At 38.8% G+C, this 24,715-nt stretch overlaps 1 protein-coding gene across 2 annotated transcripts; it reads right to left on the reverse strand.

The window, feature by feature from the left end:
- Positions 1-101: 101 nt before the first annotated feature.
- On the reverse strand, positions 102-23,855 carry LOC106074741 (uncharacterized). 2 transcript variants are annotated; one of them, XM_056024898.1, is made up of 4 exons: positions 21,642-23,855; positions 20,320-20,388; positions 4,912-5,001; positions 102-994 (listed from the first exon to the last, which is right to left on the reverse strand). In XM_056024898.1, the coding sequence occupies exons 1-4, from the start codon at positions 22,821-22,823 to the stop codon at positions 902-904; spliced, it is 1,434 nt and encodes a 477-aa protein (XP_055880873.1). In that variant the 5' UTR covers positions 22,824-23,855; the 3' UTR covers positions 102-901. The 2 variants fall into 2 exon arrangements, with proteins under 2 accessions (XP_055880873.1, XP_055880874.1); XM_056024899.1 differs by lacking the exons at positions 102-994; positions 4,912-5,001 and adding an exon at positions 19,912-20,033.
- Positions 23,856-24,715: the final 860 nt, after the last annotated feature.

The raw sequence follows: 24,715 nt of genomic DNA on the forward strand, positions 1-24,715 counted from the left end.
AGTATCTAAACATACCATCCGCTATATCACTGGTTGCTAAACATACCATAAGCTATATCACTAGTATCTAAACATACCATCCGCTATATCACTGGTTGCTAAACATACCATAAGCTATATCACTGGTTATTTAACATACCATCCGCTATATCACTGGTTATTTAACATGCCATCCGCTATATCACTGGTTATTTAACATGCCATCCGCTATATCACTAGTTGCTAAACATACCATCCGCTATATCACTGGTTGCTAAACATACCATAAGCTATATCACTAGTATCTAAACATACCATCCGCTATATCACTGGTTGCTAAACATACCATCCGCTATATCACTAGTTGCTAAACATACCATCCGCTTTATCACTAGTTGCTAAACATACCATCCGCTATATCACTGGTTATTTAACATACCATCCGCTATATCACTGGTTATTTAACATACCATCCGCTATATCACTAGTTGCTAAACATACCATCCGCTATATCACTAGTTGCTAAACATACTATCCGCTATATCACTTGTTGCTAAACATACCATCCGTTATATCACTGGTTATTTAACATACCATCCGCTATATCACTGGTTATTTAACATACCATCCGCTATATCACTGGTTGCTAAGCATACCATCCGCTATATCACTGGTTATTTAACATACCAGCCGATATATCACTGGTTGCTAAACATACCATCCGCCATATCACTGGTTGCTAAACATACCATCCGCTATATTGATGGTTGATATACATAACATCAGCTGGCTGCTAGGCATACCATCTACTATATCATACCATCTGGATTCTTGTTTACCATAATGTGTTTGTAAAGAAAGCTTTAATTATATTCTAGAAAATGTCTACACTCAAGTAAGGTAGTTACACTGTAGTGTGGTGTCATGATGTCATGTTCGTGTGACAGTGGCAGACCGGTGTCCCTGTCTGGAACTGGATGACAACAACTGCGTATGTCAGCATGGTACCAAATACCTGCAATTACAACAAGAAAAACGTATACAACTCTATGTGTCATCAACACAAAGTTCATTCTTTTAAATGTGTCAAGTTGAAAGCTAAGACAACTTCTCTCCAAACGTTTTAGGGATGTTTGTATGTTACTTTGTGTGTCGGTTTCCCTCAAGGTCATTCTTTTCTTTCTGGTAATATCGTTTCTCTCTCTCTCTCTCTCTCTCTCTCTCCATCTCTGTTTACTTCCATTCCAAGGTTAGTCTCTCTCTCTCTCTCTCTCTCTCTCTGTCTCTCTCTCTCCATCTCTGTTTACTTCCATTCCAATGTAAGTCTCTCTCTCTCTCTCTCTCTGTCTCTCTCTCTCTGTCTCTCTCTCTCTCTCCATCTCTGTTTACTTCCATTCCAAGGTTAGTCTCTCTCTCTCTCTCTCTCTCTCTCTCTGTCTCTCTCTCTCTCCATCTCTGTTTACTTCCATTCCAAGGTAAGTCTCTCTCTCTCTCTGTCTCTCTCTCTCTGTCTCTCTCTCTCTGTCTCTCTCTGTCTCTCTCTCTCTCTCTCTCTCTCCATCTCTGTTTACTTCCATTCCAAGGTAAGTCTCTCTCTCTCTCTCTCTCTCTCTCTCTCTGTCTCTCTCTCTCTGTCTCTCTCTCTCTGTCTCTCTCTGTCTCTCTCTCTCTCTCTCTCCATCTCTGTTTACTTCCATTCCAAGGTTAGTCTCTCTCTTTCTCTCATTCAATCAATTTGTCTCTCATCATTGCTTTAAGTCGGTACCTCTGTATATATGTATCTTTTATCTCTAATTTTGCTCTTCCCCTCTCCCTCTCTCTCCCCCTCTCTCTCTCTCTCTTTTTCAACTTTTCTTTTTGTTTTTCAATATCCCAAAACTCAGTTTTTCTTCTCTTCTCACGTGACCTCAGACAAATACATCAAATATCGTTTCTGTTCTCAGTTACCTTTTTTTTTTCTAATCCATTCACTTCGCGTCTGTTTCCGGTCAGTTGAAGGTACCACGTGATGCTCTGTGCATAGAGACTTTTCAGAAATGTAAACTTTAAATCTTAAAGAGTGTTTTAAATTTCGATGACTTCCCCTTGGGTAGGAACTAGTTTTCGACTATTAAAGTACTATGTCTATAAATTATACTCATAGTCACAGGCCCATAGCTAGTTAGTCATTCAGGGGAATAAAGAAAAGGTACCTAAATCTTTCTGAACATCTAAATAGAGAGATTGTTTTGAAAGAGTCTCTGAGTGTGGACCTAAACTGTTGTCTAAGTGAATGCAACTCGAGTACAAATAGAGAGATTGTTTTGAAAGAGTCTCTGAGTGTGGACCTAAACTGTTGTCTAAGTGAATGCAACTCGAGTACAAATCCCTACGTAGACTAAGAACTTTTTGAGTGAGTTGTGTTTGAGGAGCGCCAAAAGGCAGAACGGAAACATTCTCTCCCCCCCCCACCGCCCCCCACACGTCCATATTAGACCAGAGCGCGCTGAGCATGCTATAGGAGCATGGAGGAAGCGCTATGCAAACGCAATAATAAAAAAAAAATCTGCTCCTGGGTCAAGGTTAAACGCAAGAAAGAAATCAAGTAAATGGAAGATTGTCATGAATGGAGTCTCCGATCAACAGAATACAGATGTAGCGAGTCATGTATTTTAAAAGAGATCAAATGTGTGCACTATTTTGTTAGCACTAGTGTAAAGACTCTGAGCTATTTTGTTAGCACCAGTAAAGATTCAAAGCTATTTTGTTTATAGCACAAAGTAAATTTTATTGGATCTAATGATAATAAGTCTAAAGATGAATGAGGAATGCAGTATTTCATTAGCCTCAATACAGCATGCTCAACAAATGTCTAGTCTAAACAAATGTCTAGTCTAAACAAATGTCTAGTCTAAACAAATGTCTAGTCTAAACAAATGTCTAGTCTAAACAAATGTCTAGTCTAAACAAATGTCTAGTCTAAACAAATGTCTAGTCTAAACAAATGTCTAGTCTAAACAAATGTCTAGTCTAAACAAATGTCTAGTCTAAACAAATGTCTAGTCTAAACAAATGTCTAGTCTAAACAAATGTCTAGTCTAAACAAATGTCTAGTCTAAACAAATGTCTAGTCTAGTTATTTCAACATCTCTTCTAATCGATTTCTTTTTATTTTCCCCAAGTTCTTTCATCTTGTTTTCTTTCTTACAAGGGCAAAGGACGTAACTCGGGTCTCAGAAATCAGAGACGACTAGATCTAGATATTTATAAAGGCGCGCAAAACTTTCCATTTTGTCCAGAGTTTTCCTCCGATTTACTTCACAATTATTTGGATTGCCCTTAAATTTTGTAACAGATTTTTCGTTGCACCATGGAACTATACTAATGGAACAACAGCTCCTAGTTTTTACTAGGGGAGTGCCGTCGCGCATCTTTTTTCGCGCATGGTGCAATATGGAGGATGCAAAAGAAGAAATTTACTCCTCCAGACAGAGCCTCGTTTAGTAGAAATGTAAATATAAGCAAGAGTAAATCACATTGTTATACAGTAGAACAATTTGTTACGTTATTAAAACATAGTCTAATACAAGGCAATTATTTCCATAAACAGATAGACCTTAGACGAAGCAAGACGTTTTCGAGCAGCCGTTTCGGAGAGTCACATTATATATGCTGATTTTATTTTGTCTTCGAAAACAATGATAATAAGAATAGCAATGTCTTCGATTCCGAAGCTAGAGTGCAGTGTTTCACATGACTACGCAGACCTAGTTGCAAAATGAATATTTTTTTTCGCATACTTAACTATGTTTTGTATGCAATTTTGTGTTCAAACATATTTGTTATGTAAAGAACATGAGTTATTTTCGTTCATTAGAGTTGGGATTGAAGTTTGTTGTGTAAATATTGTTATGTCATAAATGTTATAATGTGGGGGCGGGGAGGGGGTTAACATTGTTAAAAAAAAAAGGAAACAACGATATGAAAAAAAAAAGCAATTTATAGTGCAGACGAAACTAGTTTAAATTTCTAGATGCCAATATCATGGTCCCAGGTAGAAGTCTGACATTTCGTACTTTGTAGGTTTCACATGTTTCGGATATTTCCTCAGAATTTAAGATTACATTCTAGCCCAAACCTTCACCGGATGACGGACATTGCGGTGGGCAGGGTTCGAACACATACCATACCACCAGGCAGCCATCTATAGTTAACTTTCATGAAATAGTAAAAATAATTAGATCTAAAACTAGTTTTTTTTTTATTTTTTGGGGGGTATACTATAATTAAAGTTTAGTTTAGGGGGAGAAGTTTTTTTTTATTATGAAATGTTTGTTTTATAAATTATCATCTAAACTTCTCACGCCAAAACATCTGCGCCATAACGTCGCGTACTTTTAGTTAGCTCCAAGTATTAATGGTTTGAATAGTGACCGTGTATAAACTAGATTAATGACTGAAAGTTTAAAAAAAAAAACAAACGAAAAGTGAATCTAGAGTATGAGAGTCATTGTGTCCGTCACACTTTATTTATATAGCGAACTGCATGTGGATTCTTATTTAACTTTAGCATGTTTGTTAAACCTGAAAGGTAGGCCTACACCAAATATTCCTTCAAGAGACACACACACATCCCCAGACGTAGACACCCACACAGACGCTCCTGTAATGATCTGTGTGAATGATTCCCCATTGGGAACTCCACTAGAGAGTTCTTATTACTTAACAAAACATGAAACTTTCCAGTTCTCTCCCTTCTTCCATAGAAGTAAAACTAACTTTTACTTGGCAAGACTTCTCCCCCTCCTCCCCAAGTCTTCCAACCACCCCTCCACCTACGTACACACACACACACCTACACTCACACAGCCACACCACGTTCCATCCCCCCCCCCCTCTGTTCTTACGACAGCCAAGAGAGACCGAGATGGATGCTCACGTCAAGGTACTGACCATCAAGAACGTTGACCAGTCCACCACGAACAGGCCGTACACGGTCATCCCCATGTTATTGGTGGTGATCATGTTGGTCAGCAAAACAGCCTGGGAATAAGAAAATCAATACATAAACACATTAGTATGGCAGAGTCGCGAACAGTGGCGGAACCAGGGTGCTAACCACAGAGGAAGTGGAGGGCGAGTGAAGGTGGGCGACTGCGAATGCCTCAAAACATGCAGTAGAGAGCTTAAAAAACAAGACGTGTATATTGATATTTGTAAAAATAAAAATTTAAATCGGTGTGTACTCAAATTAGAACATGAATATATAAAGATACTAGTTCTTGTATATTTTATATTTAAATAGACACAGTAAAGAAATTCCGTTCTATTTTCTCTTCATCTTTTTAAGCCGCGACTATGAAAAATTGAGGAAATGCACTGAATAGAGAACATTTTAAAAAATCAGTGTAAAAATAAAATCCCAGAAAATCAATAGCCAGAGCTGAATTTATGTTTTTTTTCTTTCTATGTCTACCCTTTAAAGCAAAGATTTCAATATTCGGCACAGACTTCGGGACGTTACAAACAAAATCAAGACGTGACTCGTTACATCTAGACATTTCATATATAGAGCATGAATCAGTGGCGTAGCTAGGCTGGGGGAGGGGGTCCAAATTTGAAATTCCAGCCTTTCCTTCACTTGAGGGGGGCCCCGAAATGAGTGTCCAAATATTTTTTTTACATCAAATATTAAGCCAATACCATGTTATCTTGCCATTCATGTTGTTATATAAATTAGTGACCATGTCGGATGTATTTATTAATTACATTATCTCATGTCATGATGACGAATGTTAAAATGTTAAGTTGCCAAGTAGAGTGAGACGTAGACCAATGCATATTTACAAATAGTTGGACATTACCCGAGGCCTGAGGGCCTTAGTTTGTGTATTACACATCTAGTGGATTGGATTTAGATCTAAGTCAAACTTAGCTAATGTTCATTACAAGTTTTTCTCTTTTGCTACGAAAATAAAAGTTGTTTTGCGAAAATGGGTTTACCCGTTAAGCTTATACATTCATATCTATTAAAAACGAAAGAAGCGAAAGATGAATAAGATGTAAAGTACAATTAAAACGGGTTTACCCAATTTGTTAAATGAAAGAAATTATAAAGTACGTTAGGACGTCTCAATTCGCAGATATAAGGAACGAATTTATGTAAAAATGCTTTTGAAACTCAAATCTGAAGTTTAATTTTATTAAATGATGAAATCAACAGACTATATTTTGTATTTTCATGTGTCAAAGTAAAAAACTATATGTGCAAAGTGTAGTTCTTAAAATTAGATCTAGATCATTTTGATCTTGTCTTATGTAAACATGGCCTAGATCCATGAAATAGTAATACTTTCATAGAGTTGGGCCACTTTTGTTTTGACGGTCTTAAGTTTGTTTTAGGGCTTCTGTACATACGTCACGGTTTCAGTTAGTACCCAAGGAACATTAATGCCAAGTTTTATCAAGATTAGTCAAACGGTTTTGATTTCTATGTGTAACATACATACATACATACATACATACATACATACATACATACATACATACATACATACATACATACATACATACACTAGACATATGTTACCCGCGACCCGCGGGTCTTTATTTGCGCATTACTTTCGATATAGTCACTGAGAGTGTTTTGTAAACAATTAAACGAAATAATAATGTAATAAGTAAAGCAAATGTGTCAATGTAAAAATAGTGTGAATGAAGCTATCAAATCAAAATAGCTAATAGGCTTAAATCCATTTTTTTTTTCAAATTAAAACATTTGCTTGTAGTCCTACATATATTTGATTAAAATTTGAGATGAATAGACTAAATTTTGTATGTTCATGTGTATAAAGTATAAAGTAGATCTTGAGGTAGACATAGATCTAAATCTACACTAATCTAGAGTTAAAAATTGGCTTTTATAGAGTTCATTCTGTGCTGCGCATGCGTGAACTTTTTTTCATGAATGAATATAGGCCTATCTCAACACGGCTAAGCAGCTTTAGCGAACAGCGAACGAATATATTAAAAATGCTTTAGAAAAACAAATTTGAATGTTAATTTGATTAAAATATGAAATGAATGGACAATAATTAGTATGTTTATGTGTTAAAGCATAAAACTATCTTTGCGAAAAGAAGTTTTATCATCTTAGAGTTCAATAAGAGTTTTAGACCTAGGCCTAGGAATAGACTCAGTAGAGAGATGTGTTAATGTGTAACCATTTGGTAATGTCTAATGAAATAATGTTCGCCATGAAATCTGTAGTCACAGATATCAGGAACTAATTTATGTAAAAAATGCTTTTGGATAATCTAGGGGATTGGATTTATATGTATGTTAAACTTAGCTAATGATCCTTTCACGTTATTTCTCTTTCGCTACGAAAATAAAATTAGTTTTGCGAAAATGGGTTTACCCGAAGTCGATACATTCTTATCTATTAAAAACGAAAAGAGCGATAGCTTTGTTAAATGAATGGGATTATAAAGTGACCAATTAAACGAAATAATTTTTAGTACATGATTCATGAATGAATATAGATCTAGACCTATCTCAACTCGGCTTCGCAGCTTTCGTAGGCGAATGTAGCTTTAGAAAACCAAATTTGAATGTTTATTTGATCAAAATATGAAATGAATGGACTTTAATTAATATGTTTATGTGTTAAAGTATAAAACTATCTGTGCTAAGAGAAGTTTTATCATCTTAGAGTTGAATTAGAGTTTTAGATCTAAGGATGGGATTATAAAGTAAACAATTAAACGAATTAATATTTAGTACGCGATTCATTACGGTATTGTCTAATGAAAGAATGTTCGTCAGGAAATCTGTAGTCACAGATATAAGGAACTAATTTATGTAAAAAATGCTTTTGAAACACAAAATTGAAGGTTAATTTTATTATATAATGAAATCATTGGATCTTCTTTTGTATTTTCATGTGTCAAAGTAAAAAACTATCTGCGCAAAGTGTATTTCTTAAAATTAGATCTAGGTCTAAATGCTTTCTATCTTTTCTAATGTCAACATTGTAGACATGGCCTAGATCCATAAAATACTATAGCTGTAATAGAGTCGGACAACTATATTTTTTTTTTAGGGTCTTAAGTTTGTTTTAGGGCTACAACACATACACTACGGTCTAAGTTGGTACCCAAGGAACATTCCTGCCTAGTTTTATCAAGATTGGTCAAGCGGTTTTGATGTCTATAAGTAACATACATCCATACATACATACATACATACACCACACATTCTACTTTATAATATAGATACATACATACATACATACGCCTTACTTTCTGCTTTATATTATAGAAGATTAGCAAGGTTGACAAAAAGTACTTTAAATAAAAAAACTATCTTATGTTTAGAGGGAAGAACTGCACATTTAAAGTACACACACACACACACGCGCGCGCGCACACACACACGCACGCACACACACACATGGTATGTATATATATGTGTGTGTGTGTATGTGTGTGTGTGTTGTAAATATATATACTGTAAGATTTATTTCCCTTTATCTATATCAAACAAAATTTATTAATTACCACTAATTAATTAACTTAGGGTTTTTTTTTTTATTATTGAGTTATGTTTTGTTAGGGACAGTGAATAATTGTGCAACGTTCCAACTGGATCGAAAATGGGAAGTGCGAGAAATAAGGTGTACAAAATGTGTACCAGACAGACAGACAGACAGACAGACGGGGTGAGTTGATCTACGCGTTGTAATAATAAAACTGAATCCTTCACTTGAAACCCTCTCTGTTCACCAGCGACTACCTCTAAATGCAATGCTTTGAAATCATTATGACCACCAGTTTCACCAGAAAGGATCACGTGCAACATGAGGTCAGCCTATTAGACTCACTCTAATCAACTCTTGTGGTTTTGGGAGGGGGGTTGTGGAGATGGGTCACTGCATGCACTTGACTACGTCATGTCAACGACTTCCCTGAGGTTGGCAGTCACGTGACGTCAAGACCTTTGTTGTTGTTTTTTGGCTCCGTTAAAAGTGCAGTACTTATTGTTCTCTACAGCATGCCACCAATCTGATCTATAGTTAATTGACAACCTGACGTGTTTTGTTTTTTTTGGAGGGGTCAAGGGAGTCTACTGCTGATTATGCCCTACTATCAAAGCTCACAGCTCTCTCTCTCTCTCTCTCTCGTTCTTCATGCACACCCATATTTACACACTCTAGTGTGCCTGGATCGCCCAAAGAGTGCTGAGAACTTTATCTTTATGTAGCAGAATGCAATAGATGTACTTTCATGTAACATATATATATAGATATTTATATATATATATATATATATATATATATATATATATATATATATATATATATATTTATATTATATAGTTCGTCCATGGTATCAAACGATCAATGTCTAAAAATCTACATTAGTTATTGGTCTAGTTAAGTCTAGTATTATCATAGCATTGCAGTCAAATAACTATGTTAGAGACAGAGAGACAGAGATAGATGTTAGAGACAGAGAGACAGAGATAGATGTTAGAAACAGAGAGACAGAGATAGATGTTAGAGACAGAGAGACAGGGATAGATGTTAGAGACAGAGACAGGGATAGATGTTAGAGACAGAGATAGATGTTAGAGACAGAGAGACAGAGATAGATGTTAGAGACAGAGAGACAGAGATAGATGTTAGAGACAGAGAGACAGAGATAGATGTTAGAGACAGAGAGACAGGGATAGATATTAGAGACAGAGATAGATGTTAGAGACAGAGATAGATGTTAGAGACAGAGATAGATGTTAGAGACAGAGAGACAGAGATAGATGTTAGAGACAGAGAGACAGAGATAGATGTTAGAGACAGAGAGACAGAGATAGATGTTAGAGACAGAGAGACAGAGATAGATGTTAGAGACAGAGAGACAGAGATAGATGTTATAGACTGTGGTGAAATAGTTACTATTTGTTTATGTTTGTGTAACGTCGTGAGAATGTGTTCACAACATTGATCTAGTGTGCTACTGTTCAAGTCTCTTTCGTCAGTTCATGTGTCGTTCTAGTTTAATAAAGCCTTGTTTTAGGTTACTCTTCAGTGTTCCTTTATTTCTTATTACAATTTATTAAACTAGAAAATTTCAATTCTATGGATCTATGTGCCTCACGTATCTTTTTTGGATTTTCGTTCAACACTATTCTCAGTCTGTAAGTAAAAGTAATTATACAAATGGAACGGCTATTTAGGCCAAAAGAGCTAGACATAGAGCCTAGCTCGCCATCGGCTGCCGAGAAGTGGCTGCACTGGATCAGAACATTTGAGAATTTCATCTCCTCAGTCTCTCACTGTGAGATTGACAAAAAGAAATTACTGGAAAACTACGTTTCTTCGAGCGTATTTCAGTACATAAGTGAGTGTACCACGTTCGAAGAATCAATCAAAGTTCTACAAAATGTCTACGTGAAGCCTAAAAGCGAAATTTTTGCACGGCACATGATAACTCTTTGTCGACAAGAGAACGGACAAACCGTTGACTCCTTCCTACTTAAGCTTAAAAGTATGGCCAAAGACTGTGACTTCAAAGCTGTCACCGCTGAAGAACACAGAGATATCTTCGTAAGAGACGCCTTCATTACTGGACTGGCTTCAAACAGCATAAGGCTGCGACTCTTAGAGAAATCTACTCTAACTCTACAGTGCGCCTATGGAGAGGCAAGACAACTTGAATATGCCCATAACCATGCCATGGCGTATAACATCTGCTCTGAAACTCCCTGTGGAGCTAGCGCCGACGAGGAGAGCCTTTCTCCAATGACAAAAGTAGAACACGAGGTGAGTGCGGCGACTAGTAAAAGATGTTTCTTTTGTGGAAACAGCCCACATCAACGCTTTAGATGTCCGGCCCGCGACGCTACATGCAACTTGTGCGGTAAGAGGGGCCATTTCCAGAAAGTCTGTAGATCGACCAGACAGACACTCAAATCTATAACCTCAGCCATAGTGAAAGCAGATGATGAGACGTCTCGGACTACAACCGTTGGATCTTCCTGGGCATCGACACCAGCGTCCGGTCTTACTAAATCTACTATTTCAATACTCGTCAATGGAGTACCATTGAAGGCTCTCGTAGATACGGGGAGCAGTGAAAGCTATATATCTTCTTCAATTGCTAAAAGGTACAGATGGAAATTAGAAACGTCCAGAAACAGAATCTACATGGCCTCTACACATCTTTCTCGCACTACTCACGGCCATATTTTCGCAAAAATAAAGTACAAAGATGAACAATACGAAAGTGTTAAGCTCTCACTACTAGATGGACTAGTATCTGATGTAATCTTAGGGCTAGATTTCATCAGCCAGCATGAAAAACTGATGATCCCATTTGAGGGAAAACGGAGCACTCTCCAGGTCTGTACGCTGAAAGCTGCACGAGTTGAAGCCCCTCGCCTCTTCGCTAATCTTGCTCCTAACTGCCACCCCATAGCCACTAAATCTAGAAAATATTCTATGCCTGACTCCAAATTCATTCAAAATGAAATCAAGAGACTCCTATCTGACAAAATTATTGAGCCTTCCACGTCCCCGTGGCGAGCCCAGATAATTGTAACAACTAATGAAAGGCACAAAAAGAGAATGGTTATCGACTATAGCCAAACCATCAATCGATTCACTTACCTCGACGCGTACCCCGTGCCAAAAGTTGATGAACTGGTGCAGGAAATATCTAAATACTCAATGTACAGTACATTTGACCTCAAAAGCGCTTACCACCAGATACCTATCAGGGATGATGAAAAGCAGTACACGGCGTTTGAGGCTGGCGGAAAGCTTTATCAGTTTTGCCGCATTCCTTTTGGAGTGACAAACGGAGTCGCTGCATTTCAAAGGACGATCAACACAATAATTGAGGAGGCAGGGCTACAGGACACGTTCGCTTACGTGGATAACGTTACCATCTGCGGACTTGACCCCAGTAGCCACGACCAGAATCTACAGATATTTCTCAATGCCGCTAAAAAGTACGGTATCACCTTCAACAATGATAAAAGTGCTATTGCGACTAATAAAGTATGCCTCCTAGGCTACGAAATCTCACAAGGGCAATTAAGACCAGACCCCGAAAGATTTCAAGCATTGAGAAACCTACCTCCACCACAAGACATGAAATCACAAAAGCGGGTGATTGGACTACTGTCCTATTATTCTCAATGGATCCCAAATTTCTCCAACAAGATCCATTTATTGGTAAACAACAAAGCCTTTCCTCCCCCTGAACAAGTTCAAGAAGCTTTTAAACAGCTAAAACACGAACTTGAAAACGCTGCTGTGTCGACGATAGATTACAATCGACCTCTAACAGTCGAAACAGATGCCTCTGACATCGCGATTGCCGCCACTCTTAATCAAGAAGGCCGTCCTGTCGCCTTCTTTTCAAGAACACTCACGAATAGTGAACGCAGACACTCAGCAGTAGAAAAGGAAGCATACGCTATCGTAGAAGCCCTGAGAAAATGGCAACATTACCTTATCAGTAGACCCTTCACATTGGTTACAGATCAACGCTCAGTGTCTTTTATGTTTGACCAGCAGAACAAGGGCAAGATCAAAAACGAAAAGATACAAAGATGGCGACTGGAGCTTAGTTGTTTCCAATATGACGTCGTATATCGACCCGGGAAACAAAACGCTGCGGCGGATACCTTTTCAAGAAACCACTTTGCGTCAGCAATGACTGGAGAAGACCTCAAACTGTTACACAACAACCTCTGTCACCCAGGGGTCACGAGACTCCTCCATTTCGTTCTGACTAAGAACTTACCATTTTCCTGCGAGGACGTCCGCAAAGTGGTAAACCAATGTAAAACTTGCGCTGAACTGAAGCCTAGATTCTTCAAACAGTTTTCAGGCACCCTCATCAAGGCTACCCAACCATTTCAGAGAGTAAGCATCGATTTTAAGGGGCCACTCCCATCTGCTACTCACAACAAATACTTATTAACAATGGTGGATGAGTACTCACGCTTCCCATTTGCCTACCCATGTCCCGATATGTCCTCATCTACTGTCATAAAGTGTTTAAATCAGCTGTTTTCCTTAGTTGGGATGCCAGAGTACGTCCATTCTGACAGAGGTACGGCCTTTATGTCGAGGGAGGTGCAATCCTTTCTGCACGAGAGGGGAATAGCTACAAGTAGAACAACCGCTTTTAATCCTTCATGCAACGGACAAATTGAACGACTAAACAAAACTCTATGGAACGCTGTTACTTTAGCACTGAAAGACCTCGATCTCCCGAACTCGAGATGGGAGCTTGTCTTGAACCAGGCCCTATACTCGATTAGATCATTACTATCTACGGCAACAAACGAAACTCCACACGAGAGAGTTTTCCGGTTCAACCGGAAATCCTCCTTCGGGATATCTATCCCCACTTGGCTATCTAGCCCAGGTCGAGTGTTGCTGAGAAGAGAGAACCGATCTTCAAAGTATGATCCTCTCACGGAGGAAGTCGACCTGCTGATGTGTAACCCCCAATATGCCGTCGTACGGTTGCCCAGCGGTAAAGAGGAGACGGTCTCTCTAAGACGCTTGGCTCCCACCCCCTCCCCATCCACAACAACAAGAGAACCTTCGTTCTTCCCTAAGGGTGAGGATAATGAATATCCTCCAGAAACTCAAAACACGGAAGTACCAGTAAACACCCCTACGGTGATACAAGAAAGGAAAGAACCCCTGGTAGGCTCTGAGGACCTCCGAGCGCTTCCTCTTGAAAATACCCCAATTGACGCTCAGGAACTCGCTAGTGACTCCCAAACTGTAGAACAGGATAGTCAACCCCGTTACAACTTAAGAGAGAGAAGAACCAGACCGAACTATAGAGTCTAGAGTTGTTCCTCTATTGCACTACTTATGTTCTACATAAACTGGCATTGTTTATCTATTGCTACTGATACTAGAGTTTACTTTTCACTTACTTATGTACATGTCTACTTACTACACTATTTGTTAATACTTAAAACAGAAACTATTAATTGTTTACAAGTCATACAACAGATATTGGTTTTTAGGTTTCTTTGTATCACCATTCACTGTTGTTTACTAGAGAAATTAATATTTCGACACTATTTATTGATCTATTGATAATCTATTGTATTACAGGCACTGGCATTCTCTCTTCATTTATGCTATTGGCCTACTATATTATTATACTTGCTATTTTAATTCTAGGCGGGGTGAATGTGGTGAAATAGTTACTATTTGTTTATGTTTGTGTAACGTCGTGAGAATGTGTTCACAACATTGATCTAGTGCGCTACTGTTCAAGTCTCTTTCGTCAGTTCATGTGTCGTTCTAGTTTAATAAAGCCTTGTTTTAGGTTACTCTTCAGTGTTCCTTTATTTCTTATTACAGACAGAGATAGATGTTAGAGACAGAGAGACAGAGATAGATGTTAGAGACAGAGAGACAGAGATAGATGTTAGAAACAGAGAGACAGAGATAGATGTTAGAGACAGAGATAGAGATAGATGTTAGAGACAGAGACAGAGATAGATGTTAGAGACAGAGACAGATATAGATGTTAGAGACAGAGATAGATGTTAGAGACAGAGAGACAGAGATAGATGTTAGAGACAGAGAGACAGAGATAGATGTTAGAGACAGAGACAGAGATAGATGTTAAAGACAGATATAGAGAAAGATGTTAGAGGCAGAGACAGAGATAGATGTTAGAGACATAGAGACAGAGATAGATGTTAGAGACAGAGATAGATGTTAGAGACAGAGATAGATGTTAGACACAGAGATAGATGTTAGAGACAGAGAGAAAAAGATTGATTTTAGAGACAGAGATTGATTTTAGAGACAGAGATTGATTTTAGAGACAGAGATAGATGTTAGACACAGAGATAGATGTTAGACACAGAGATAGATGTTAGAGACAGAGATAGATGTTAGAGACAGAGATAGATGTTAGACACAGAGATAGATGTTAGAGACAGAGATAGATGTTAGAGACAGAGAGACAGAGATAGATGTTAGACACAGAGATAGATGTTAGAGACAGAGATAGATGTTAGAGACAGAGATAGATGTTAGAGACAGAGAGACAGAGATAGATGTTAGAGACAGAGATAGATGTTAGACACAGAGATAGATGTTAGAGACAGAGATAGATGTTAGAGACAGAGATAGATGTTAGAGACAGAGAGACAGAGATAGATGTTAGAGTCAGAGATAGATGTTAGACACAGAGATAGATGTTAGAGACAGAGATAGATGTTAGAGACAGAGATAGATGTTAGAGACAGAGATAGATGTTAGAGACAGAGATAGATGTTAGAGACAGAGATAGATGTTAGGGACAGAGATAGATGTTAGAGACAGAGAGACAGAGATAGATGTTAGAGACAGAGATAGATGTTAGAGACAGAGATAGATGTTAGAGACAGAGATAGATGTTAGGGACAGAGATAGATGTTAGAGACAGAGAGACAGAGATAGATGTTAGAGACAGAGATAGATGTTAGAGACAGAGATAGATGTTAGAGACAGAGATAGATGTTAGGGACAGAGATAGATGTTAGAGACAGAGAGACAGAGATAGATGTTAGAGACAGAGATAGATGTTAGAGACAGAGATAGATGTTAGAGACAGATATAGATGTTAGAGACAGAGATAGATGTTAGTGACAGAGATAGATGTTAGAGACAGAGAGACAGAGATAGATGTTAGAGACAGAGAGACAGAGATAGATGTTAGAGACAGATATAGAGAAAGATGTTAGAGACAGAGACAGCGATAGATGTTAGAGACATAGAGACAGAGATAGATGTTAGAGACAGAGATAGATGTTAGAGACAGAGATAGATGTTAGACACAGAGATAGATGTTAGAGACAGAGAGACAGAGATTGATTTAAGAGACAGAGATTGATTTTAGAGACAGAGATTGATTTTAGAGACAGAGATAGATGTTAGAGACAGAGAGACAGAGATAGATGTTAGAGACAGAGATAGATGTTAGAGACAGAGATAGATGTTAGAGACAGAGATAGATGTTAGAGACAGAGATAGATGTTAGAGACAGAGAGACAGAGATAGATGTTAGAGACAGAGATAGATGTTAGAGACAGAGATAGATGTTAGAGACAGAGATAGATGTTAGAGACAGAGAGACAGAGATAGATGTTAGACACAGAGATAGATGTTAGACACAGAGATAGATGTTAGACACAGAGATAGATGTTAGAGACAGAGATAGATGTTAGAGACAGAGATAGATGTTAGACACAGAGATAGATGTTAGACACAGAGATAGATGTTAGACACAGAGATAGATGTTAGAGACAGAGATAGATGTTAGACACAGAGATAGATGTTAGAGACAGAGATAGATGTTAGACACAGAGATAGATGTTAGAGACAGAGAGACAGAGATAGATGTTAGAGACAGAGAGACAGAGATAGATGTTAGAGACAGAGAGACAGAGATAGATGTTAAGACAGAGAGACAGAGATAGATGTTAGAGACAGAGATAGATGTTAGACACAGAGATAGATGTTAGACACAGAGATAGATGTTAGAGACAGAGAGACAGAGATAGATGTTAGAGACAGAGATAGATGTTAAACACAGAGATAGATGTTAGAGACAGAGATAGATGTTAGGGACAGAGAGACAGAGATAGATGTTAGAGACAGAGAGACAGAGATAGATGTTAGACACAGAGATAGATGTTAGAGACAGAGAGACAGAGATAGATGTTAGAGACAGAGAGACAGAGATAGATGTTAGACACAGAGATAGATGTTAGAGACAGAGAGACAGAGATAGATGTTAGACACAGAGATAGATGTTAGAGACAGAGAGACAGAGATAGATGTTAGAGACAGAGAGACAGAGACAGATGTTAGACACAGAGATAGATGTTAGACACAGAGATAGATGTTAGGGACAGAGATAGATGTTAGAGACAGAGAGACAGAGATAGATGTTAGAGACAGAGAGACAGAGATAGATGTTAGAGACAGAGAGACAGAGATAGATGTTAGACACAGAGATAGATGTTAGACACAGAGATAGATGTTAGAGACAGAGGGACAGAGATAGATGTTAGAGACAGAGAGACAGAGATAGATGTTAGAGACAGAGACACAGAGATAGATGTTAGACACAGAGAGACAGAGATAGATGTTAGAGACAGAGAGACAGAGATAGATGTTAGAGACAGAGATAGATGTTAGAGACAGAGATAGATGTTAGGGACAGAGAGACAGAGATAGATGTTAGAGACAGAGAGACAGAGATAGATGTTAGAGACAGAGATAGATGTTAGAGACAGAGATAGATGTTAGAGACAGAGATAGATGTACTTTCCATATTTCGAAAAAAAAAAACAAAAAAAAAACATTAACCACCAGCTACACCCGTTGAATTTTTCCCTGTGTATATTTTTATTTGATCAGCACCCCACTCCTTTTTTTTTTCTTTTTAACATTTAATAAAATGGCCGGAACCCTACTCCCCCCTTTGTTTTTATTGCGTATATATAAAAATATAGGCTGTGTGTTTGCGCCCCCCTGAAGGTGGCACCCGGGGCATCTTGCCACCTTGATTCCCCCCCCCCCCTTACTACGCCTCTGACGTAACATTGTCTGTTTTGAAGGAATGTCTGTAATTATACAGTAAGAAAACTATTCAATTTTTAAAAATTAACTGTACACTATGCTGTATTGGAATTCAATGGATTCATCGGCAAGTATTTAAGCCACGCTGAGACTAGACTAATGAGTTCAGCCCTCTCACTTCCCAGTGGACCAAATAATGGATCTGTATTATGTGTTAGAGAATGGACAGCAGCTATTTACATGAGGCTAGAACTGGAGAACAACAGGGGGAGTGGGGGTTAGTATAAAGGGACGAGATGCCCCCCCCCCCCGCCCCCCACCTCACAGAAAAAAGAAACCTACCAATAAAAAACAAAGACTAGGCATGGTCAATGAGGTTGTATATAGGCCACAGTGGTGGGGATCTCTTGTTCGCTAACAGGTCTAGTTGAAGAGACACATTTTATAAACGAATCGTCCATTTAACAACAAAACTCACAGAGGTCTCAAAATATCACATTCTTTCTAGCGCCAACATGCTGTTATGGCAAACAATCTTTCAAGTCATCAGTTTCAATCTATACTCTACTCTCTCTTTCTCTCTCTCTCTCCCTCTCTTTCTCTGTGTGTGTGTGTGTCTCTCTCTTTCTCTCTCTCTCTTTCTCTCTCTCTCTTTCTCTCTGTCTCTCTCTCTCTCTCTCTCTGTCTCTCTCTCTGTGTCTCTCTCTCTCTTTCTCTGTATCTCTTTCTCTCTCCCTCTCTCTCTTTCTCTCTCTCTCTCTTTCTCTCTCTTTCTCTCTTTCTCTCTCTTTCTCTCACGTTCTTTTCTGTTCTTCCTCCACTGGTTCAGATTTGATTTTCAATCATTTTGATCCGTCTTTTAGCCGCCCTCATAAAAAAAGTGAATCTAAGTCTCCAAGTACCTCACAGTTGACAGCAAGTAACCTCCAAAGTTTGTATTTGACCCAACATGCGTATCTCAAATCTTTCTTGCATTTTACTCCCTATGGGATTCACTCCTGATTTACTTCGCGTTTGACTCTCGAAGTTATAGCACCACCTCTGACAATCGAGATCAGAACATTACCTGGCTTTGAAACTAAGTCTGACGAAAAGGAAAGGCTTAAGGCGGATACGTGGGAAGCGTGGTCGAGAGGTTAAGTACGCTTGAACTTGGTTTGGCTACCTATGAAGGGGGCTCAACTCCCGACTCGAGCTGAGCGCCTGAAGGCAGCATGGAAAACCTTCTCCCAGATACCCCCTCCTCCCCCCCCCCAACTGGTCCACAACTGAGATTAGACCATAGCGCTCTGAGCATGTTACAAGCATGAAAGTAGCGCTATATAAAAGCTTTAATTTATTTATTTTACGTAACATGGTGCCTCTAAATTCGAGAGCTTTAGGTAGATCTCAAATGTGATTCAGCTGCAAGAGAATATTTGGCGACGAAAAGCTGGCAACATTCTTTTCTTTGCGTTGTAGAAAGATCATTTTGTTAGAATATTTCCTAGCTGGCACAGTTAACTGCGAGTCAGTTGACAAATTGATAAGAAATCTGGACATGTTGCATTAGTTATCCATAATTAAACAGTTTGTTTAAGTTCGGGGTTTATTGAAGAGGCAATGGCTTGAATTATGGATGACAAAACAGGATGTCATCAGGATAGAGACATATCACCACGACCTAATTGACATTGTAAAGTGTGGGAGGTCACTAACACCCCGAGGTCATCATTTCCTTATATTAAAAAGTTGGCAGACGTGACAAGAAGTGGAGCAGTCTTTAAGTATGTCTGATTTCAACGGATCATGTTCAGACAACTTACGGTCCGATGTAATAGAAAATATAAGATCGAACGAGGCCAGAGCTAAGATTATGTTATTTAATACAACAAGAAAAAAAAGAAAAGTATAATGCTAAAAAAAGTTAGATAACACACATTTTTGCTCAGATTATATATGAAAGCAGTAGTGGCCGAGTGGTAAAGCGCCTGGCTTCCGAACCGGGAAGTCCCGTGTTCGAATCTTGGTGAGGACTGGAATTTTTAATATCGGGATCTTTAGGGCACCTCTGAGTCCACCCAGCTCTAAGGGGTACCTGGCATTAGTTTGGGAAAAGTAAAGGCGGTTGGTCGTTGTGCAGGTCACATGACTCCCTTGTTAACCGTGGGCCACAGAAATAGATGACATGTACATCATCTGCCCTATAGATAACAAGGTCTGAAAGGGGAAACTTTTTTTTTACTATAAATGAAAGCAGATAAAGGGGGGGGGCGATTAAGAAAGTCTGCTAGAGAAAGACCAATGGTTATAAAAGGCCTCAACACTGACCTTCGCAAACTGTGGGCAGTTTAGATCAATTGCTCACATGTTCTACGTCACCCTTACGTGGCAAAACGCTTTTGGTCTCAACTGCCCACAGTTTGTGACGTCACAGGTCAGTATTCAGGCCTTCTGTAAGGATTGGTCTCTGCTAGAGATAATAAACAGAGAAGAATAAAGAGTAGGGGACAGAGGCGGAGGAAACATGAAAGACAAAATAGAAAGATTACAAGACAAGAGAGCGAGAAATATCTTGTGTGTCAGAGAGCAACACAGTGTGGGTGAGTGTGAGGGAGGGGGTGAGAAGTCGAGAGACTGATATAGATATATATGACAATATATAACAATAAAAATATAATATAATATAATATAATATAATATAATATAATATAATATAATATAATATAATATAATATAATATAATATAATATATTTACCTTTTGAAACAATGATTTAGAAAATGAGTCTAAATGACCTTGATACAAACATTGAGAAACAGATGTAGCCTGTAAAAAAATGTTTACAAACAAAATAATCGTGTTAGTAAGCAAACTAAATAAACATCCTGTCATGGTATTACATGGAAATAACAGTACAGCCTAAACTTCACTTTAATATCAATACGATTTAGCGGGAGGGGGGGGGGAGAGATGTCAAGAGAGAGGAGAGAGAGGAAAAAAAAAAATAGCTCTATTTGTACAGCAAAGACTTCTAACTTTTTATTTGTAAAGCTTAGAAACCAAATTGTAAAAGTTTGAAACTAAATTGTAAAAGTTTGAAACTAAATTGTAAAGGGTAGAAACTAAATTGTAAAAGTTTGAAACTAAATTGTAGAGGGTAGAAACCTAATTGTAAATGTTTGAAAATAAATTGTAGAGGGTAGAAACTAAATTGTAAAGGGTGGAAACTAAATTGTAAAGGGTAGAAACTAAATTGTAGAGGGTAGAAACTAAATTGTAAAGGGTAGAAACTAAATTGTAGAGGGTAGAAACTAAATTGTAAAGAGCAGAAACTAAATTGTAGAGGGTAGAAACTAAATTGTAAAGGGTAGAAACTAAATTGTAGAGGGTAGAAAATAAATTGTAGAGGGTAGAAACTAAATTGTAGAGGGTAGAAACTAAATTGTAGAGGGTAGAAACTAAATTGTAAAGGGTAGAAACTAAATTGTAGAGGGTAGAAACTAAATTGTAGAGGGTAGAAACTAAATTGTAGAGGGTAGAAACTGATGGGCACTAGGCCTAATAACTCAATAAATGGTTCTCATTTCCAAGCGTTGAACAAGATGTACTATGAAAGACTTCGAAATTGGAAGCGGGAGGGTGTAGGCTTCTAACTTGCAAACATTATTTTAGGCCTGAGATTGGGAGCAGTGGAGGTACAAATATTGGGTGGAGGGGTGAGGCGGGAGAAGAAAGGAATCTTACCCTCTTCTCAATCTTACCCCCCTCTCAATCTTACCCTCCATTCAATCTTACCACCCCCCTCTCAATCTTACCCCCCTCTCAATCTAACCCTCCTCTCAATCTTACCCTCCCCTCAATAGCTCTTGTGACGCTTACACCTTACTTTTAAGTAACCTAAACATACATTGCGTAGGAATAAGATAAGAGTCATTAGATCTAACTATACAATTAATTCAATAACTGAAAATTCGCCTAAAGGTTAAAATATTTGGTTGTTAGAAAATTAGAATTAAACTTGGCTTTAAAAAAGAAAACACATCTTAGCATTTGGAGTAGAGACTCAACAGTATGATTACCTCAGAATTAAGACTTGCTAAAGACCAAGTAGTATGTATCAATATGACCACCGCCATTGCAATATTGAAAGCCAGAATTAGCATTTGATCCAGTTGAAGAGCTCCGCTAACTAGACCATACAGTACAAAGCAAACGAGAGGTACACTGAAAAAGTAAGAGCTGGCTACTGTATGTTTAATCACGTGATAGGACTTATCACGAAGTCGACACACCTCTTGAAATTTCCTCAGCAGCTTGTCAAACGCCTCCTCGTTGTTGCGGTCGATTGGCCTGGAGAGCAGCTCTCTGAATTCTTTGGCCAAATGTACAAACTCGATTCTAAGCATGGAGGTCACAACGGTCCTAAACAAGTGAGTCCCGTACACATTGCCACTGGCGAAGAAAACAGCCACGCCGCAAAAGAGTCCAATAGCCACCCTCCAGTCGTTGTCGACGAAGGAGAACGGCCACAGCTGGACGGAGAAGCCGTCAAACAGCTCTACCATGCCGTAAACAAGCAGCACGCTCTGCACGAACTGGAAGGCAAGCCCGGCGCAGAACATCCACAGCTGCTTTCTCGCTTGGCGCAAGAAGTCGCACTTGAGAATGTACGTCCTATCGTAGCCGGACAGTGCGGCGATGTAGGCGCTGAAGTGGGCGTAGTTGGCGTGGCTACCTGCGGCCAGGAGGTAGAAATAGAAGCTGAGTATGAAGTAAGACGTCACGGAAAATACGTAAGCGTTGACGTCACTGGACGTGTACTTCAAGATGAAGACGTAGCGAATGGTGTTGGAGATATTGACCAGGAACATTACGGCGGTGGTCACTTTCTTGACGAGTGACCACTTCCGCCCGTCCATGTTGGGACATTGTTGGCCGCGCACAACCTTCGCCTGCTCTGGACGCCCATCCACGCTCTTAACGTATATCAGCGTCTTAATGCTAAAGTCTGGGCACTCCGGGTCAAAGTGACTTTTAGACTGAGAAAGCTTTCTGTTGACCTGGCAGACGCAACAGGAGGGTACGTAGATACCGCAAAAGTTCATCAGCAGGACAGGGTACCTGATGACCTTATAGATCCCTGAATTTTTAAACTTGCAATCTCTCTCTGAGACGTCTTCATGGGGGGTGGAAGACCTGATGTCAAGGTCACTGTCGCCGTGAGCAGTGTCTACAACAGGAGCTACAGTGCTCACAAACATTGTTGTCTGCCGGCCAAATATTGTCACAGAACATAAACGAAGGATACTATTGTCTGAACAGCACCTCAAAAAGACACTATAATTATTTGTTAAATATCCTATTTTGCTAACACAAATCACACTGCTAGTCTTTAAACATGAAATTTCTTTTGAAGACCAAAGTGACTGTGACAGTGACTCCTTGGTATGAAGTACAGCGAGTTGTGGACAATGAAATTTAATATCTATGTATCAAAATAAGATAAAAATTAAATCCAGTCTTCATTCATCCAAAGAATACCCTTTTTTTGTTATACAGAGGAATCCAAAAGAAACTTGTGTGTGTATATTGCATTCCATAAATCTAGTTTTAACAAAAAATTCATAGGAATAAACACTATTTAATTATAAAACATTCTCAGAAAATCTATCGCTCTGGAACGTAACGAACCTGTATGGTCGTGTTATCAAACATAACGATTTAATTTAAAAAGTTAAAGCCTATTATATTTTCTGCACTCAGTCAAATCATTGACTGTCCACAAAACAAATGTTTATCTTTCCATCCAGTTCATATTGGAATGCACCTTCACGATCAGGATAGGATCACAGACTAACTAAATGTGTCTAAACATTTCAATGAGTTTCCATATCCATTAAGTCATTGCTGTCACATTGAAAAAAAAACATGCTCTGATGTTTGTGAAATAGTCGTCAAACAAATATGAAACCAATACTCCATTGGAACTGACTGATTGAAAAGCGACACGCGGATTTAGCTGACGGGGTGATCACTGAGGTACGAGCCGGCCAGGCGATCATCGATTTTGGCAAATAAGCAGAAACTGCGGAATGAGAACGGGGAGGGTTGGAAAGGGGCTCGGGAGGGGGTATTGTGTATTTTGGGGACTGATGATGGAAGGAAACGGATGCAAAGGGGTGAGCAGAAAGAGGTGTCAGGGATAATGTCGGAGCCGAGGGAGTGATAAATAAAGCTTGCAGGACAAGAATGTGGAGGAGAGGGCCGATGGTGCTCTGCGTCACTGGCCTGGTCATGGGACGGTCAAAAGGCCAGAGCAAAGTGAAATGTGGAGTGATCAAAGAAAGAAAAAAGAGTTTAGGAAAGTGATGGGGCTACATTTTCTAAAAACAACAATAAGGCGGTGGGGGGGGGGCAGATGGGGTGGGAAAGTGATGGTGCTACATTTTCTAAAAACAACAATAAGGCGGTGGGGGGCAGATGGGGTGGGAAAGTGATGAGGCTACTAGGCTGTCCAGAATAAATTAATTATTAACTGCCAAGAAGTATGAATAAATCCTATCAGAGCGGATAAACTACAATCTTAAAAGAAACACAAGAAGTGTACAGAAATTCCAAAAAGATAAACAATGATGATCATGTTTTTCCTATTTTGCAAAGGATCAGATAGATATACTATTGTAAGCAAATCCCTTCAGCAAAGATCTTGAGAGTCTTAGACTAATTAAAATTGTGGCAATAATGACACCTGTTCAGGGGAGTTACTAAGTCTAAAGACGAAGCAGTAGATCATCATGAAATGTGGCCCTATGGGTGTCCTATGTTAGGTGGACACACTCAGAAACTACAGATCACAGAACGACTGTAGTGTAACACAGATGACAAGCTCTCAAGTTGATCCAGACTTCATAAAGACAATAAGTTGAAATGAAACCAGACAGTAGAGTGTAGTTTCTTTTGACAGTGACTTATTTAATTTCTTGTCTGTTAAAAACAGAAAGTACTCTCCCATTATTATTAATTGTGTATTCTTAACTGCTCACATTATGAGGTAATAATCAACTAGTTTGTAATTTTATTAAGTTCCCATGGAAACGTGCTGAGTGTTAAACGCTTGTCTTCCGAACCGAGGGTTCTAAGGTTACAATCACGG

Source organism: Biomphalaria glabrata, chromosome 3 (assembly GCF_947242115.1).
Source record: "Biomphalaria glabrata chromosome 3, xgBioGlab47.1, whole genome shotgun sequence".
In the NCBI taxonomy this organism is placed as follows: Eukaryota; Metazoa; Mollusca; class Gastropoda; family Planorbidae; genus Biomphalaria; species Biomphalaria glabrata.